The sequence below is a fragment of the Actinia tenebrosa genome, unplaced genomic scaffold, assembly GCF_029948245.1.
Source record: "Actinia tenebrosa isolate PJP-AT-01 unplaced genomic scaffold, QUT_ActTen_1.0 PGA_scaffold3__52_contigs__length_22856419, whole genome shotgun sequence".
Taxonomy (NCBI): domain Eukaryota; kingdom Metazoa; phylum Cnidaria; class Anthozoa; order Actiniaria; family Actiniidae; genus Actinia; species Actinia tenebrosa.
This window is the reverse complement of record NW_028292580.1, coordinates 2672831-2690666: the sequence shown is the minus strand read 5'-3', so window position 1 is coordinate 2690666 and position 17836 is coordinate 2672831. Positions and strand designations below refer to the sequence as shown.

General features: G+C 37.7%; 2 protein-coding genes across 2 annotated transcripts; one reads left to right on the top strand and one right to left on the bottom strand.

The window, feature by feature from the left end:
- Positions 1–1635: 1635 nt before the first annotated feature.
- Positions 1636–4533, bottom strand: LOC148907728 (uncharacterized). Its single transcript, XM_089036121.1, has 4 exons — positions 4123–4533; positions 3642–3784; positions 1938–2996; positions 1636–1770 (listed from the first exon to the last, which is right to left on the bottom strand). Exons 2-3 carry the CDS (start codon positions 3747–3749, stop codon positions 1998–2000), a joined length of 1107 nt encoding a protein of 368 aa, XP_088892247.1. The 5' UTR covers positions 3750–3784; positions 4123–4533; the 3' UTR covers positions 1636–1770; positions 1938–1997.
- Positions 4534–7149: 2616 nt separating this feature from the next.
- On the top strand, positions 7150–7655 carry LOC148907727 (uncharacterized). Its single transcript, XM_089035728.1, has 2 exons — positions 7150–7302; positions 7391–7655. Exons 1-2 carry the CDS (start codon positions 7226–7228, stop codon positions 7653–7655), a joined length of 342 nt encoding a protein of 113 aa, XP_088891854.1. The 5' UTR covers positions 7150–7225.
- The last annotated feature ends 10181 nt before the right edge of the window (positions 7656–17836 follow it).

Below are 17836 nucleotides of genomic sequence, written 5' to 3'. Positions count from 1 at the left end.
TCTCCAACATTTCCTCCCATTACATCTTTTTCATAAGAGTCTATATTTTTTGCTTTTGCTAAGCGAGAAAAAAAATTTGAAATTTGCTGAGAAGATAGAAAATCCTCTTTCCGGAACATGCAAGAGCCATCAGCATTTTTGGCTTTTCTCATTGACTTAGATACAGTTCGTGGATCTGCTTTTTGCCCAGATAAATTCACCATTTTTAAAGTTTTCCATGAGATATTTTTTTTGGGTTTCAGTAAACCTTTTCCTCTTTCCTGTAGACTTCAAGGCCCAACCCATCGGAAGTACTGAATCTGCCATACTATCTTCTGATTCAAGCGTGTCTGGCTGAGGGAATGTTGGAACTTCACTCATCCCTTTTTCGAGTTTTGAGGCGTAACCTATCATTGATTTGTCATAAAATGTCTGAAGTTCAAGGGAATACTTGTGTTTTCCAATGTCCAGATGTTTTTCAAGTGACGAATACCGCTGAAACGACTTTGTACAGCCCTCCTCTGGACAACAGAACAGCTTTTTATCAGCATCTGCCTGTAGATCCTCAGCGTCGCCTTCGCCACAATCAGCATTACCACCAGCATCGCCATCATCATTGTCATCATCATTATCATAACAATCATCAATGCTATTACCTTCATCATCATCGTCACTGGCATCATCTTTGCTCTCTAATTTTGAACTTTTTGGGCTTTTCGGGGTTTTACAGGAACAAATAAGATTTTGTTGCTATTATCATCCGACGTTTTGTTTAGTGTGGGTATGCCGGTTGGGAGACTTAGGTCATTCCAATTGATGTATTTCCCAGGACCAATCTCATAGGCTCTCCACATTTTCATTCCCTCTTCGCTGTATTGGATATTGTTAATATAGCTAATTCCATCAAATTTGACAGATTTGAAGCCTGATGTAGATTGTGGGCCACACAAAGTCACTGTTACGCCCGGTATGCCTCCAGATGACTCAATTGCTTGTTTCATTTGTTTGGCTGTTTCGATATCATGGCCTGAGTCCAAATATCTTTTCATGTGATTTTTGATGTTCGCGGCCTTTCGATCACATGCGCCTTTCCCTCCTTGTGGATCCGAAAAGTCGATCCGAGAAAGGCAGATTCCGTGTTTCGTAGCAATGTGCTTTATAGCAAGCATAGTTGGTGCCGAATGATAGCATCCAGCGTTATCTTGTTTCATGTAGACAAACTTTACACTTGATAAAATACTCTTGAGTTGCTGGAGGACATCATCGAAAATAGCCAAGACTGTGGGACTATCCTGAGTACAGCTTTCAAAAACATGAACAAAAGTCAACATGTTTATGTCATTATCCTTTGGTTTCGTTACAGCAACTGTAAGGTGCCAGGAAATCCCGCGCTTTCCAAACCAATCTCTTTGGCTTTCGCGAAACTTTCGCGGTACGAATTTCATGGCCCAATCAGATACAAGAACCACTGATTGATCATCCATAATTTTCAATATTTCATGTTTTGCGGTATCCTGGTTGATGGTTCGAAGAAGATGAGCTTTCCACGCATCGATATTTTGAGCGGATTGACCTATGGTATTCTCCAATCTCTTCTCTTTCTTCTAATGAGCAGTCAACGCTTTTAATGGCTGAACGTATTTCTTCAAGAGCACTAGGGAAGATGCTGCATCTATCACATTTTAGATTATGTTCGTGATCACAACACTTTTCGAAGCAGGGGTCGTCAGGGGAACTGAGAGCGAACACTCTGCAGCGATCGGCAACCACCGAGTTTTTTGAAACATGCACCTAAAATAAAATAAAAAGATAGTCGTCAGGAGGAGGAAAATGCATTAACTTCTTGTCTTTCTTTTTTCATTTTTTGTTTGTTTGTTTGTTTGTTTTTTGTTTTGTCAGTTTTCTAGTGTTTGTTGTGGTGTTAGCTTTAATACTTGAGTTTCAAAATTCAGTTTTACCTTATAATCGCTTTTAAGGTATCGTTTCGCTTGTTTTAGCTTTTCATTAGTCATGTTCGCTCACGTTAGTCCCTTTCCATAACTATCCCCAAGTGTCTCCACCACGTCTTCTAGATCATCAAAGGACTGGGCTCCATTTGCTGAAAAATAGTCCAGCCCTTGAAGGGATTTGCGGATGGACGCAGAGCAGGCACTGAGGATCCTGAGCAATGTGCTACGGCTTACTGGGGCAAAACCTGTTTCCGAGCAGTAACTTTGGTATTGACGTATTATTTGTTCCGGTATGAGAGTTCGAACCACATTTGGAACTTTTAGCTCACAGCCTGACGACAACTTGAGTACTCTTTCTCCGAAAGGTAAATCTTGAACTATGTGAGAGCTCGTAATGAATGTCAAAAAGTGCTCTAGTTTCTCGGGTTTTATATACATGCGCGTATTCTTTACGGGCGAGAGAACAGAACCTCGACCATGAAGTAAACGATGATGCCGCGCTATTTTAAGGGGGTACATCGATATGTCGGGTATCCATCTCTTTAAATCATTGAAGCTTACTTTATCTGCCATAAGGGAGAGGATCTGTCTTCTAGTGCTCCAATGATTGGCATTATTGTAACATTCACAAAGGGCTTCCATCAATGAAAAATCAAAAGTAGTATCGCCATGTTTAAGATTGGATTTTGCTAAAGAATCAAAGATCTTGTCGGACTGCCCAGGAGCAACTTCCTCTAAGCATGAAGCAACCACTTGTTTTCCTTTTCTTTTGTAATAACGTCTCGAGCGTTCAGATGCTTCGTCCCATGGGGTTGCTAGCACAAAGCGGACAGGACTAACATCTCTTGATGCTAAATAAGCATTGAGTTTTTCTCTTGGTGACGAATCGAAAAGAAAAGAACCGTCAACAGTTACACTAGAAATGTCCTCTTCGTGATATTGACTCACTGGCGTATTCGTCCACGTAGAAGACATTGAAATATTTGTTGGACTTAAAGGTAATGGCTGTTTAAAGAACACCTCCTCTTCTTTTTCCTCTTTTTCGTTTTGCTCTTTACTCCTCTCTTCCTAAAACCGGGAAAAGAAATATAAATCTTTATATTTTTTGAGTGGGTGTATGAATAAATTGGAATAAGGGTGCATGGAATGTGATAAATTCAGGTCCACCCCCCACTCAGCTTCTTCTTTTTAAAAAAAAAAGGTACAAGGCAAAGTTGAGATATATAGGGTCGAGGTAGGTTACGTTGAAATGGTACGTGAATAAAAATGTAAATAAATCAATATCTGTTGGTGCAGCTTTTGGTAATCATACTTGCTGACTTGGCTAGAGTATGGTTAGGCGAGTATATTATGGTCTTCCGGAAAAAAAGTTGTTTTGTCTCCCACCTTCCCCCCCCCCCCCCCCCCCCCCCTCTCCCCTTCCCATATTTCTAAGCTGTGGGCCTTGCTGCGTTCCTTGATGCGGGTCTGAGATTGACGGTTGGATGGAGGGATGGATGTATGGAGGATTGGCTGAAATGGATGGATAGGCTGGAATGTGATGAAGGGAATGGAATAGATGGGATATAAAAGGAATATAGAAGATATAGAAGAATGGATGGAATGAGATTGGATGGATGGATGGTTGGTTGGATATACAATAGATGGAATGAGAAGGATGGATTGGATTATTTTAGCACCTTTTTAAATAAAGGCTTAGATTGGCAGACCTACCTCTATTCTCAAATGCTTTAGTTTTTCGAGTGTCTCTGTTTCCGCGTCAATGCATTCCTCATCTACAAACGAACTTCTAGATTTCTGTGTGTCAATATTACTGACCATCTCTCTTATTTTTTTCCTGCAACTCACGCAGATACCTGCCAAACAATGCACACTACGACTTAAAATACTACTTCCAGGGCCGTAACCAGAACTTTTACAGGGAGGGTGCACATCGAATAAAATCGGACCATTGATCGTTTCTTTTAAGAAAGCAGAACAAAAATAAATAAATAAAAAATAATAATAAAAAGGTAACCAGAAGAAAGCAGAACCAAAAAAAAAAAAAAGGAGATGGATGAGCGGACCTTAACCTTTTATTGAGGGGGGGGGTGCACGTGCACCCTGTGCACCCCCCCTAGTTACAGCCCTGCTAACGGGACTGATATAGAAACATGCGTTTTGAGAAGAAATCATAAGCATGCAAAAACGTTACCTGCTCCAGATGGAATAAAAGTTCCTGTTTTCTTGAATATCAATTCCGACTCGTCTTTTCCAATGCCCTTGTCGCTCTTTGGCCACTTCGATTTTGATTGGCCATGATTTGAGATCGATGCGGGAACTCAGCATCTAGTACTAGAGCCCCTTGTCCACCCTAGTCCAAGTATTGAGCGATGATGGGGACATATCGTCCAATCATTTATTTCTTTTGGGTGTCTGAACTGTCCTGCACGACCAAGAATCAAATCGAATTCACTTTCAAATCCAGAGAAACCAAACAAAGTCTTGTGTCGAGCTATATCCTTAGTGCATGAAAGCAAGGGAACAACGAGAGCATCTTGCGTCCTATCTTTTCTGCTATAACCACATAATCCACCAATAATCGATTTAAAGGAGCAACAATCTTCCATGGGAATAAAGTTTAGCAAATCATAACGTGGATAAAAGCGTTAATGACTGAAGAATGATATGGATGTTGTTTGCGGCATTATACAAAAGAATTGCGGCAATTCAATTTCATGTGTCAGTCATCTATCAAAGTCTCCCCTGAAGTTAGTTTTTGTATTGTAATCAATTTCTCACTCGAAAAAAGTCATTGAAACGGGGGTTGAATCATTTTTCGATTTCTCTTGAAAAATTAAAGAGACAAACAAACAAATAAATACTTTTATTTCTCTGAAATTGAAAAGAAAAAGACTTTATTTTTAAATTGCAAAAACTAAATCTGTCGCGTTACACATTTCAGCCCTGCCGCTCAGTCACTAAATAATTGTAAACAGAAGTTCCCGGGCATAAATTGTTGTTAAATTCTAGGTAAAATCAAATGTAAAAACGAAATTCTTGCGGTATTTGTCATTATATTACATTGAACTTGTATGCTGATGATGTTTTTATGATACTTTGCCAAATTAAGATTTAAAAATCCAAAAAGTTATGCAAATTTGTCAATCGCTTTGATTTGGCCGACCGTCTGAGCTCTTCAAAATTTCTGTAACTTTTAGATTTTATTTCTCATCGCAGAACAAAAACCCCCAAAAATGACTTCACCCACGATTAGAACATTATTTTAGCTTTTCAATTTCTTAATATCAACGTCTTATTTTATTTAGCACACGGATAAATTTTTTTTTGAAAATTCCTCATTTTTGACGCGAAGTCAAAGTACCCTGGTGAATAAATATTTTTCGCCACTATGAATTTATTCGAACACCGTGAAATTCCATCTTTTTAATGTTAAAACACTATCCCAAATAATTTCCCAAGATTGAGTCTGTAGATATTTTTGCAAAGGCGCGCGAAGCCCCCAAAGTTGGAGTATATTTTGACTCTCTCAGAGAGTCAATTATGCACGAATTTGTTTTTCTCGTTTTTCTCGCAAATAAAGCGATATTTTGGCAAATGAAGTATACCACGGTTTATATCGCATCAAGGTCTTCCTAATACCAAAATATGAACGAATTCGATTTTTTGGCTGTTGCCGGCAAAATTTGATTTTGGTCGATTTTTGCTGACATCCTCTCTTAACCAATAGAATTTTCAAAACTCCTTATCTTACTGTTTTCTCAGCTAGTACAATGTATTATTAGGTAAATAACAACTGAGAAAGAAAGTTTGTAACTATTGTTACTGACGTTACTCCTTCGTCTTACTACTATGGTCCTTTATAGTCAATCCTCTTACTACGAAGAACTAATGTCCCAAACGTCATATATTTATGAACTTTCTTATACACCAGTCGTATTCAACGCACCAAAACAGTCACATCTGACTAGTTAGCGCTAGTTATTATCAACATATCTTGAGATTTGTTTACAGTATTAAGCTAGGAATTTTTCTGCTCTCACTAATATAAACATGTGTTACGCCAGTTTGTTTTACTTTTCCGAAAAGTATATCAAAAAGAACATATATAACATTACAGTGTTTTTAGAATTCTTTTCCTTCGATTAGCAAGAGCACCACAAGTTGCTATTACAAAGGGTTGAAATGGCCTCATGTGTCGAAAAATATCCGAGGTCGCTGAGTAAATGTTCAGGAATCCAATGGCGTGCTCTACGCGGATACGAAGCGACCTTAGCGCTCTGTTGGCATTCTGTTGTCTTCTAATGTAAGCAATACGCCTTGGAGTGATAAGAGGTGGTGCGTTAGCGTATCCCCCATCAGCTAGCAGCCTTGCTCGTCGTGGTAGATTCCTTCTTCTTCCATGGCCTATAGCAGGAAGTCGTCTGTATGACTCCGCGGCTGATTGCCAAAAAGTCAGGCTAGGAGATTAGCTCCCGTTGGTACCATAGAGACAAGCGCAACGAGTGTGATGAGCAGGTTCCCTATTAAATGCATAGGAAATAAAGGGACCAAACGTTGTGGTCTTTGAAGACTCAATTTTATAGCTGCAAAGATAGACTGCAGGGTTACTACAATAAACATTGGGAAAGGTGGGACATCCATTGTTGACTGACGCGAACAGATAGTGTATTAAACATATATGCAACTTTTTCGTTCGCAATCACGAAACCAAACAAAAATATTTTTAAAAAAACATTACGACCAGTGCACATGTGCACGTGCCTACGTATGCAAATTTTTAGGGCTCTTTTCACTTTTCTTAATCCTGCGAGAAAGGCGTGATGGACAACAACAAGCAAAGAAAATCAAGGAAAAACTACACTCAAGTAGAAGATACTCTTCTTCTTCAAGCTGTGCAAACATGTGGAAGAGAGTGGAAAAGTGTTTTGAGTTTTATGAGAAGGCATGTCGAGGTTTTGGGAGAAGCAGGTGATCAGTATTTGGCTGAAGGAAATTCCAACAAAGTGTTGCAGTAGCGATTAAGGAAGAGAGCTAATAAACTGCTTAACAACGCTCTTCCTTCAAGGTAAGAATGCTGTTGACCAAAGAAGAAAAGACTCTCAATAACGGTATTATATGGAGTGTGATTCTTTTATTTCCTGGTAGGAATGCCAGTGAAGAAAGCACGTCAAATAAAATAATTGAAGAAGAATACTCGTCCGCATCCTGTGAGGAAGAAACTTGTAATAAAGATACTGAAGAAGTCGAAGATATTTGCAGAGCTATCAATGACCGCGAAACAAAGTATGTGTTAGATGCAGAAAAGAACGAACACTGCTGACATCCTTACACGAATCAAGAAAACAAGAGAAAGCGAGAGGATGGAAGACAGGTAATTTATAAGCAGACAGAATTACTTTGAACGTTTCTCATACCTATTTGATAATAAAACGTCGTTTATTTTGCTATTATCCTTTCAGGAAAAGACCTCTCAAGGAAAGCTCAAAGTCAAGTAAAAAGCTGAAGTCATCTAGGAACTCCCAGGTCACCAGAGAGAAAAAACTGGACAGCTTACTCGAAGCAATCCCCGCCGTTCTTGATGCGGCCCGAGGTGCTGCACGAGAGCACCAGAAAGCATTAAGAAGCTGGAGGGCAGTTCATGGTCTTGACGTGACAAATTCTTCGTCAGATGAAGACAAGCAATTTATAGGCTTTATGAGTTCTGTTCACGTTATTAATAAATAGACATTAAGCATCACGTTTTTTCTTACCGCAGAGCCTGGCCGGCATAAGCACGTTTTTGTTCTTTCCCTGTAATTTAACTAGTACCTTTTACAAACCTTCTCAGCAAAGACAAAGGTTATTTCATCATTTATCTATTGCTTCTTGAAAAGCTTTTCAACTTCTTTTTACCTTTTTTTCTCGTTTGCGTAGCACAAATGCTTGTCGAAAACACAAGATTTTTACTGAATCTCTCAAATATCTTGTTTTGTTCTGAATTTCAACGCATTAGTTATGTGCACAGCCTTTTCCAATGTAGAAGAACTAATAGAGAACTTGAATAAAATCCTGTTTTTCCCCGCAGAGGAGGGGGTACAGAGTTGGGTAGCAAGTGTTTACAGGCAGTGAACAATCTATGTAGGCATCCACATATCAACTATATGTTAGCGATACGTACGTGTCCATGCAGAAGGAAAACTTCTCGAAAATAATAACCGTCGTGGTATTCTACATTATATGCTAGCATTCTTAGTCCTTTTATAAATTTAAGGGCGAGCATTTACATTAGTATATTATGAACGCAACTTTTTTATATACCTCCGTTTCAACGGGACGAGATCTTATTCTCGAGCACACTGCTCGTCAGTTAAGCTAATAAAACAGGTAGTGTTAACGATATTAATTGTGCAATACCTTAAGTTAAATAAAACAGGTCTACTGAAAGCTGTTTCATTATTTTATTGAATTTTCTGGTCATAACGATGATTCTAGCCTTATTCCACTGGTTTATGCTAATTCGGCTAGTATGTGCCTATTCCGCTCATATGCCGCTAAATCGGAAATGTCTATTTTGTTTAGTTACACATAAGACATTTGATAATATTTCAATTATTTACTAATGAGGCAATCATTAAGGTACATTTTATATTTATATTTAAAGCTAGATATGGATGTTGCTGTTTTTATATTGTCCGGCAGCAAATTCCATAGCTTGGGGCCTTGATTAATTATAGTAAATTGTTTTGTTTGTTCTACAAAAAGCTGGTCTATAATAATTTGACTGTCTAGTAGAATAGCCATGAATTTGTCAATTTTTTGTAAATATATTAAAAAGAGTATTTGGTAGTAATTTATTTTCAACAGAATACATGAATAAGCCAAGTCGTAGTGAGTGAATATCATCTAACCTTAGCAGTTTATATTTATAAAATAAAGGGGCAGTGTATGCATCATACTTCGAACTGGTAATGATTCTAATTATACCGTTTTTGTAAGACTTTAAGTCTGTACAGATTGGTTCGAATAGGTAGAACACCATATGATGTTACCGTAATATAGATATGGGTAAACTAGCGTATAGTAGAGCATAAAAATAGTTTTTGTGAAAAAACGAGATTTTGATATTATTCCTATTGACCTTGATATTTTCCCTGCTACTGTGGAAATATGATCTTTCCAATTTAAACTTTCATCTATAATGCAACCTAAAAATTTCGTTTGTTTCTTACGATTAATAGGTTCATTATTTATGTCTAGTTATCATTAATTAATGATCATTAATTAAAATTATCATGCACCAATGTCTTTTGTCTAGGCTTGAACAGTATAAAGTTGGTTTTTTTAACATTTATAGAAAGTTTGTTGGTGGTAAGCCATGTGGAGGCTTTATCAAGTTCTGAATTAAGAACATTCTGAAGATTACTAGCATTTTTACTAGAGAAGACATTTGTGTCATCTGCAAACAATACAAATTTTAACAAGTTTGATGAATTTGCTATGTCATTTATATAAATAATAAATAGCAAGGGACCTAAAATACTACCTTGTGGTACGCCGCATTTAATTGTCAGTTGAGAAGATGATTTATCATCAAACTCAACATATTGTTTTCTTTTGCCTAAGTAATTTTCTATCCATTTTAGTGCAAATCCTCTGATTCTATAAAGTTCAAGTTTGTGTAAGAGTATGCTATGGTTTACAGAGTCAAAGGCTTTTGACAAATCTAAAAAGACACCCACTGATAGTTCTTTGATGTCAATTGAAGAAGAAATCTGATTAATCATTTGTATAATGGCTAAGTTAGTTGAGTAGTTTGAGCGAAAGCCATATTGATGCTCATACAGAATGTTGTGTTTATCAATGAACAAGATTAATCTATTGTATATAACTCTTTCAAAGAACTTAGAAAAAAACAGGAATAGAGATTGGTCTATAATTACTAAATTCAGTATGACAATCACTTTTGTAAATAGGAATAACTTTGGTAAGTTTAGTATTATCAGGAACAATACCTGTTGAAATAGAAAGGTTGATAATATAGGATAGAGGTTCGGCAAGTCAATCAATGTTTGATTTAATATCAGCAATGTTAACTTGGCTGACTTGCACTGATGAGGAATTCACCCAGGAAAAATTGGCACAGTGTATTACCAACAAAGATGTCGCACAGTGTGAATTGGTACTGGTTCCACTCCACATGAATATCTGCCACTGGGGTTTGGTAGTTGTGGATGTTGAAAATGAGCAGTTGCTGTTCGATGATGGCCTCAAAATTAACCCTAGTAGAAATGTCTTACCATCCATCAAGAGAGCAATGAAGAATTTGTAAGTGTTTAATTAACCTTAAACAATTTGTTTATTTCGAAAATCGAATACTAAACTAATTATACTTTTTCGTTTTCCTATAGATTTTTAATGGGACTAACTTGTTGAGTCATGTCGGCTCAAAGGCGAAAAAGCCAAAGCTTTATGCAACAGCCCTACTGTCACTTCTCTTCACAGATGAAGAGATGAGAAGTGGCAGTGTGGAACCAAAAGATGGAGGAGTGAAAAAACCGGCCCTTGACCAGGATAAAATAGATCTCATCAAAAGCAAGTTACATTGATTGGTATTCAGATTCTCACCTTGATCAACTTCAAGGACGTGAGCTAATATGTGTTACCAACCATAAACTCTAATAGTGGTACATAGCTTATGATTTGTGATAAATGCGATGCTCGTCATTATATATCAAAATATGAAGGGCAGTTTATTGGATAGATTTTAAAACATTTCGTTGAGAATAGTTGACATGTGCAGTAATTAATGTCCATGCAAAGTTTCAGGACAAGGTTATTGGTACAATTTCTTTCAAGGGAATTACCTTAAGGTGACTGTCTACTTTTGGAAAACAATTTAAACTTTTTTTTAAAAACAGAGATTTTCCAAATTGAAATTTAATGCTGATTCCAAATCTGGAAAGGAATATTGGGCGTTATAAACTTTTTCTAAAATGTTGATATTACCTAGATTTTTAGGAGCTTTTTTCCAATGAGCTATTAAAAAATAGAGTCCTGTGCAAATTTTGAGCGTTTTGCCCTGTTGAAGCTCAAAAAGCGTATGGTTCTTCAATGAATTCTTGTTGTAGATTATTCTCGTAGATTTTTCAGCGGTTCTTGAGCATATGTACATCGTAGGCTCAAATCAAGCATCCAAAATTAGGCAGACACCTCAAAGCTCTAAATTAAATTATTTTATTTGTGTGAAGAGACATTTGTTTATTATATCTATAATATGCATAGTTGAAAATTCTAAAGAGACCATTTTTCTCCTTTTCCAATATGTAGAGTGTATCAAGGTGAAATATGGAGAGAAAATGGTTGAAAGAAGCTGGTCTGACATCAGGACCAGTTTAAATCAGAAATGCCTTGATAAACTCAAGGCATTTCGAAAGTTGGAAAAGTATGAAGCTGTTGATGATCACCCGATATCAGATGAAAGTCAAGTTTAACAGGAATGGTTTATTACAGCCATTCTCAATCACACTTGCATCTAGCCATTTTTTCCTTCCAATATGCTATGAATATGATGTCATAGGAGGCATTACTAAATTGTTCTGGGGGAGTAAAAAAACCTTCTCATTTCCTTCTCAGGGCTAGAAAGGTTATCATTACAAATTCTCATAGTAGACATCGATTAAAGGGTGATAAGCACTTTGACTAATTTACTAGATCACATTTTAAGACATAACTAGCTAATTTACTAGATCACATTTTGATGCTAATGGGTTTTCAAACACAAACTAGTGCCAAAGTCTAAGTGTAATAGATTGGCTAATATGAGGAGGTACATGGGCCAACCTGAAATCTACTGGCTGGTGACATAAAGCACAAAGTTACGGTGGCCCACAACTATCACGGCGAAAGCAAAAAGGTCACGGCTAAAAGGAATTCACCGCGGCTAAATAGAATTCTTCACGGCGAAGTAGAATTCTTCACGGCGAAGTAGAATTCATCACGGCGAAGTAGAATTCATCACGGCGAAAAGGAAAGCTTTCACGGCGAAAAGCGAAGCTTTCACGGCGAAAAGGAAAGCTTTCATGGCGAAAAGGAAAGCGGCCAAAACAAGGCGCACAGAGGCTGGGCCGCATTTTCTCGAAGTGCATCATGGGGATAAGTACATGCACTTAATACGGTCAGCGGTTGATTATATCTCCGCCATCTTGAGAAATCAAAAGCTACAACTATGTTCTGTTCCAACTGTGGACATCAAATTGAAAACCTGGACAAGTTTTGCCCTAATTGCGGAAAAGGTAGGTTCCATATACTATTATTAATATTTAGTGATCGAAGTTTTTGATCGAAGTTGCGAACGCTTTTGTGCAGCCAAAGAACGGAGTCGGAGCTATGTCACGAGATAGTAAAGTTTAACACACAAAAACATGCATAAAATGAAGAACATTTTAAAAAAGCTAACGTTTCTTCATAAACTATTTCTCTGTTACAATATACAAAGCTTAAGGACTTTGGCATCTAACAATATGCCTAATAGAGCTTGTGCAAATATTATGAGGGTCCTTTGGCCAATTTAAAGTAACATTTAAATCTGAATCCTCAATCAGTTCCGCTGTGGAATCACACAATTAAGACCCAACATACCCTGGCTATGAGCCAGTATGTTGTTATTGTTGATATAAGGCATTTTTAAAATACTTTTTCAATTGTCTATCAAATGATTGACGGTTGAGCTTAGCTGGACTTAATACTTTCTAGCCAGAACAGACATTACTTTCAAGAGATACATCCTTGGGAACAGCTAGTGAGCATATGAATGGGTCTCACGGCTAGTTATTGTACTACAGATTTGCATCTGCAGGCCTCTTATTGTGCTCAGTTCCCAGGGAGGTGCTACGTTGTATTAGCATGGATAACCGAAACAAATATGGTTTCTTGAAAATCTTGTACATGTATATCTTGAATTTTAATCTTGTTGTTGATTGATTAATAATAATATAATTTAATAATTGATTTACTTATATCGCGCGTCTCATTGAAATTGAATCTATTAAATCAGAAACCTTTAAGGGAGATGAAACGTGTAATGTTCATACATCGCTCTAGTGCCATGCTTGTAATGACCATATTTCATCATGTTTGGTCAATGTTGAGGCCAGGACTTTCATATATGGTCAACAATTGGATTTGAGTTTTCCAAAGCTTAGCATGCTGTTACACGTTTCAACTCCCTCATAGGTTTCTGATTGAATCCATAGCTGTATCAGAAAGTGAACTGAAAAATTTGTTTTTGGCAAAAATTTGCAGGACAAACAGCAAGTGTAACTGTCCCTTCTGCAAGTTTTGCAGACATTGCTGGTCCCTCAAGATTAGGAAAAGATCTATGTGACACTGGTAAGAACATAATTATAAATTCATCAAAGTTAATTAATTCATAGTGTTTGTAGAACGAAAGCTTATGAAAAGGGGAGTCCAGGACTGTGAATGAAACTGCTTCCGAGATATGGCATAAAAGCTAGGATCACTGTTTGTACATTTGTGTTGATCGCTGGGATGGTAGTGGACATATGAGAACCAGCCTGAGGAGGAGCTCCCTCACTAACAGCTAATCATATTTTTTTGCAGTAATATATACATTTTTTCTTTGAAATTTTGAATATATTTTCTTTGTTTGCTCAAGAAACTACAATTGCAATCATGTTCATGTCATCACTGTTGTCTGTCTGTAAATATGTTGCAAACACAGAAGAAAGATTCAGTTAGGTTGAAAAGGTCCTAATAAATGGACAAAACTAGTCCCTAAACTACAATATTGTGTTGTTGTTAGTGCATGGAGGATTATAGAAATCAGAGGGTGTATATAGATATGAGTATAAACAAGTTTTTCAAGGTCTCGATTGAAAAATTATCAAGAAAAACAGAGGAAAGAGAACTGTGAAAAGCTTAAAAGCCACGAGCCAGAGGCAAAATAACAAGGAATAATCATATCAAGGAATATATAACTGCCCATAGACCAAGCCTCCTATATCTATTATATGTCCACAGAAACACTCGTAGGCAATTACATGCAGGGTTCATGCTACTCCTTGAAATCCTTGTAATTAAGAACACATTTTCAAGTGCACTTGAAAAGCCCTTGAATACAGCAAAGTAGCTGAATACTAAACTAAAATTGTAACATTTTTTGATTGTAACATTCTTCTAGCTCCAATAACAGCAAGCGGCAACTGTTAAATTCACAAACAAAATGGCCCTTGTAAATCGTAATTTTGAGCTTTGGAAAGTCCTTGAAATTTTTGTTTGAGATGTAGCATGAACTCTGTACATATATCCTATGGCAAATGTACTAGATTGGGAAAAACAATAAGTAGTTCGCCAGCTGTTGGGTTGGGCCTTGACCTATAAAATGTTAACCTTCTTGGCCATCAATTCGCAGCCCGTTGGTCACAGTTGTTTTTTTCCAATACATCCCTCCCAGTCAGTGAAAAACATGCATATATAAACACTGTGGTCTCATGAATTATATTTCCTTTGTTGTTACAGGTGCGTCTCAAAGTCGTGCCATCAAAAGTTTTTCATCCTTCCGAAAGTCGAAAGGAAAGCAGTGGAAGGAGAAGGTTTCAAAGAATTCCCTTAAGGAGGAAAAAGAAGATGTCGGAATTTGGATTGGGCTAATGGAGTTCAATGGTAAAGAATCCCGCCTGAAGGTTGTCCGTGGGAAAAGGCTCATGCTAAGAATTTCCAATGTAGCATCCTACAAGCAAATCCAAACCGAGGCAGTCAATAAGTTTCAAGCATACCATTCCAATTGTTTTGTCGAAGGAGAAAAATACCTCTTGCTTCTTGAGAGTGGCAAAGAAGCCCAGTTTTTGCCTGGAACCAAGGAATTTTTTACATTGAAAAGATTTCGAAAGGAGGTCGGAAAAGACTATAAAAACATTGTCTTATACCTATGCAGGAATGATGACTTTGATTTAAGCGAATATCCTCAAAACAGCACATCTTCAGAGGAAGATGATGATGATAATAATCAGCATCCATTTAAGAAATTAAAAGCCACACAGTTGAAAATGGATGAGATGCTGGCTAGAAAAATGCAGGCTGAAATGAGTCAAGAAAGTGAAGGTTGCAGTGATGATCAAGTAACAGGTCACAACTCTTCAGAGGCAGATAATACATGTATGAATCAGTGTCCATATAATAAATTCAAAGCCACACAGTTGAGAATGGATGAGATGCTGGCTAGAAAAATGCAGGATGACATAAGTCAAGAAAATGAAGGTTGCAGTGATGATCAAGTAACAGGTCACCTGGTTGGTGGCGATGGCATTGGTAATGGCAAAAGTAGTTCTAATCACTCCCATAGTGCAACAGCCCAGTCAGGCCCAGAGTCAAAGTCCAAAACAAGAGAAGAGCAGTTTGACAGCCTGAGCAGCCTCATTACTTCTCTTAGAGAAAAGATTATCAAGGATAAACAATTCTTTTTTATTGCCAGGAGGGGCTCTACACTGCAAAGATATATCAAAATATGGCAACGTGAAGCTACCAAAAGTTCGCCTGAAAATGTTCTCAGAGTTCATTTTGCAGGGGAAGATGGGATCGACACTGGTGCAATATCTAAGGAATTCATGACCACTGTCATTGAGAAGGTTCGTGAAGAAATGTTCCCATACGGAGCGCCAGCAGATTCAATGCTGCTGGCCCACAATGGCATGTTTTATACATGTGGCCAAATGTGCGCAGTTAGCATAGCACAAGGTGGACCGCCTCCTCATTTGTTCAAGAAATGTGTCTACAACATGTTGGTAGACACAGACCTAAATACTCTCAATGGAAAGGAACATCTTACCCAAAATGACAAGGAACTGTTAGAGAGAATAAAGGAGAATCCAGTCGTCTTGCAGGACACAATTATAGAACATGGGTACACAGGGCATATCAGTGTGGATAACATTGATTCAATCATCGGCACAGTGATTTTGAGCATTATAAATAAGCGCCAACTGTATCTGAAGGAGTTTAAGAGAGGGCTGGAGTGTTATGGATTCAACTTTGCACTTCAGAACAATGCCAACATCTGTAAAGAGCTGTTCCTCATCAACCACAGTGAAGTAGATGCAAATTACCTACTAACACAATTGCGCCCAAGGTTCTCAGAGGAAGGAACAGCCAAAAGGAGAGTAGAGAACACAGTGTTTGATAACCTCCATGACTTCATAATAAGCATAGAAGATGAGTCATTAACAGGATATTGTGAAGAACTGGCATATGCAGATAAAGACACAGAAGATCTAGTGGATGAAGATGCAAAGAGCCAGGAAGAGGAAAGTTCAAAGGTCCAGTCTACCAATATAACCCCTTCAGGCCTGTTGGGATGGCTTACAGGACAAAAACATAAACCTATTGATGGACAAGCCTTGCATATTTCAGTGTTGTTTGATCAAGAGTGCTTGACCCGGATCCCGAACCACACCATCTGCTTTCCAACAGTTGGCGCAAGTGGCAAAGCCCTCACTTTGCCAGTGGCTCACTTGACAACAGAGGAAGACTTCAGAAACAATATGCTACTAGCCTTTTGCAAGGGTCAGGCATTTGCTAATGCATGATAATTATTGAAAAGAAACGAAAGTCTGGACAACACCAAATCCATGAAGTGGGATCCCAGTTGTGGTTATTATATCAATGTTGTTGTTGATGGGTATAAATGTCTTAGGTTCATTTTAGCCCGAAGGCATCAAGGGTTCCACAGCGCCTTGAGAATTGCCAAAAACATATTTACGCCCAATAACATCAACAACATTACTATTATTTTAACTTTGAAGAGCATTGAGTACTAAAGTGAGAACATTTTAGGTGAAAATCATACGTGCTGATTGAGCAGCGGGCTCATTTGACCCTGCCAAAATGTTCATCAAAGCCCTGCTAATACACCACAAATACTTGCTGAAGTTGTTATAATAGTCATCCTACCCATGTGCCATCCTGGGCCCGGTTGTTTGAAGGCTGGTTAGCGCTAACCATTGGTTAAGATAAGCTATTCTAGGAATTTGATTGGTTACGAACTGGGCTCTGGCTTACAAGGGGGTATGGCTTTCCTGCTATTCCAGTTGTAAGCTTGAATCATATAGGGTAATCCCATCTAATAATTTAAGCAGCTGCCTAAATGAAAATTATGGGATGCTTGCATAACATTTCTAGAAAAGGCACATCCTAAAATGAGCAGAATAGACATCTGCATCCCTTTGTTGAATTCCTTTAGAATCCCAAGGAGGTTACTCTAAAAGCAGCATTGAATTCAAGGTTGGGTAATCCTAACAGGAGTATAATCCCAGGGTATCCTAATGTACGAAATTCCAGGATTGGGATAAGGATAGTTTTCCAGTGTGGGTAGTAGTCCAGTAAGCATTAAGAGGGCTAGTCCCTAAAAACCAAACAACGTGAGCAGACCTTGAAAAATCAAAATTCTTCAAACTTTGCCAGATCATAGCATTTGGGCTACTATTAAACACAAAATAACTCAAAGGCTTATTGGGACGTTATTTTTTATGAACGGAGGCAATTTTGATTTTCGCCGTTTTAGGGCGACTTTTGGGGTTGGAATACTACCTCTCAACCCAAGCTCATTTCTATATCAATCTCAAACGCTATGCACTTTTAAAGTTGATACATAGAAAGTATAGGCATTTTTCTACATTTTATTAGTTTTCTTGATAAATATGTAATACGTGGAATATTTTACAGATTTTTGAGTTTTTTCGATTTTGAAGCAAATTCAAGAAGAGCAAAAATAAGCCAACTTCACACTAAAATATCTCCACTGGTATGTCGATCCAGGACAAAAAAATACTTCTGGAACAACGAAGGGCATGTCTTCTTTCGAAATGTAAAATAAAATTTTGGGGCCAGTTGAAAACAGGATTCAGAGAGTCGAA

Bases quoted from the DNA above. Each gene is read 5' to 3' on its own strand.
- LOC148907728 (XM_089036121.1), bottom strand. From the start codon at position 3,749: ATGGTCAGTAATATTGACACACAGAAATCTAGAAGTTCGTTTGTAGAT. The intron at 2,997-3,641 runs GTAGGTCTGCCA...TCCCGGTTTTAG, and splicing joins TAAAGCATTTGAGAATAGAG to GAAGAGAGGAGTAAAGAGCA.
- LOC148907727 (XM_089035728.1), top strand. From the start codon at position 7,226: ATGCAGAAAAGAACGAACACTGCTGACATCCTTACACGAATCAAGAAA. The intron at 7,303-7,390 runs GTAATTTATAAG...TTATCCTTTCAG, and splicing joins AGCGAGAGGATGGAAGACAG to GAAAAGACCTCTCAAGGAAA.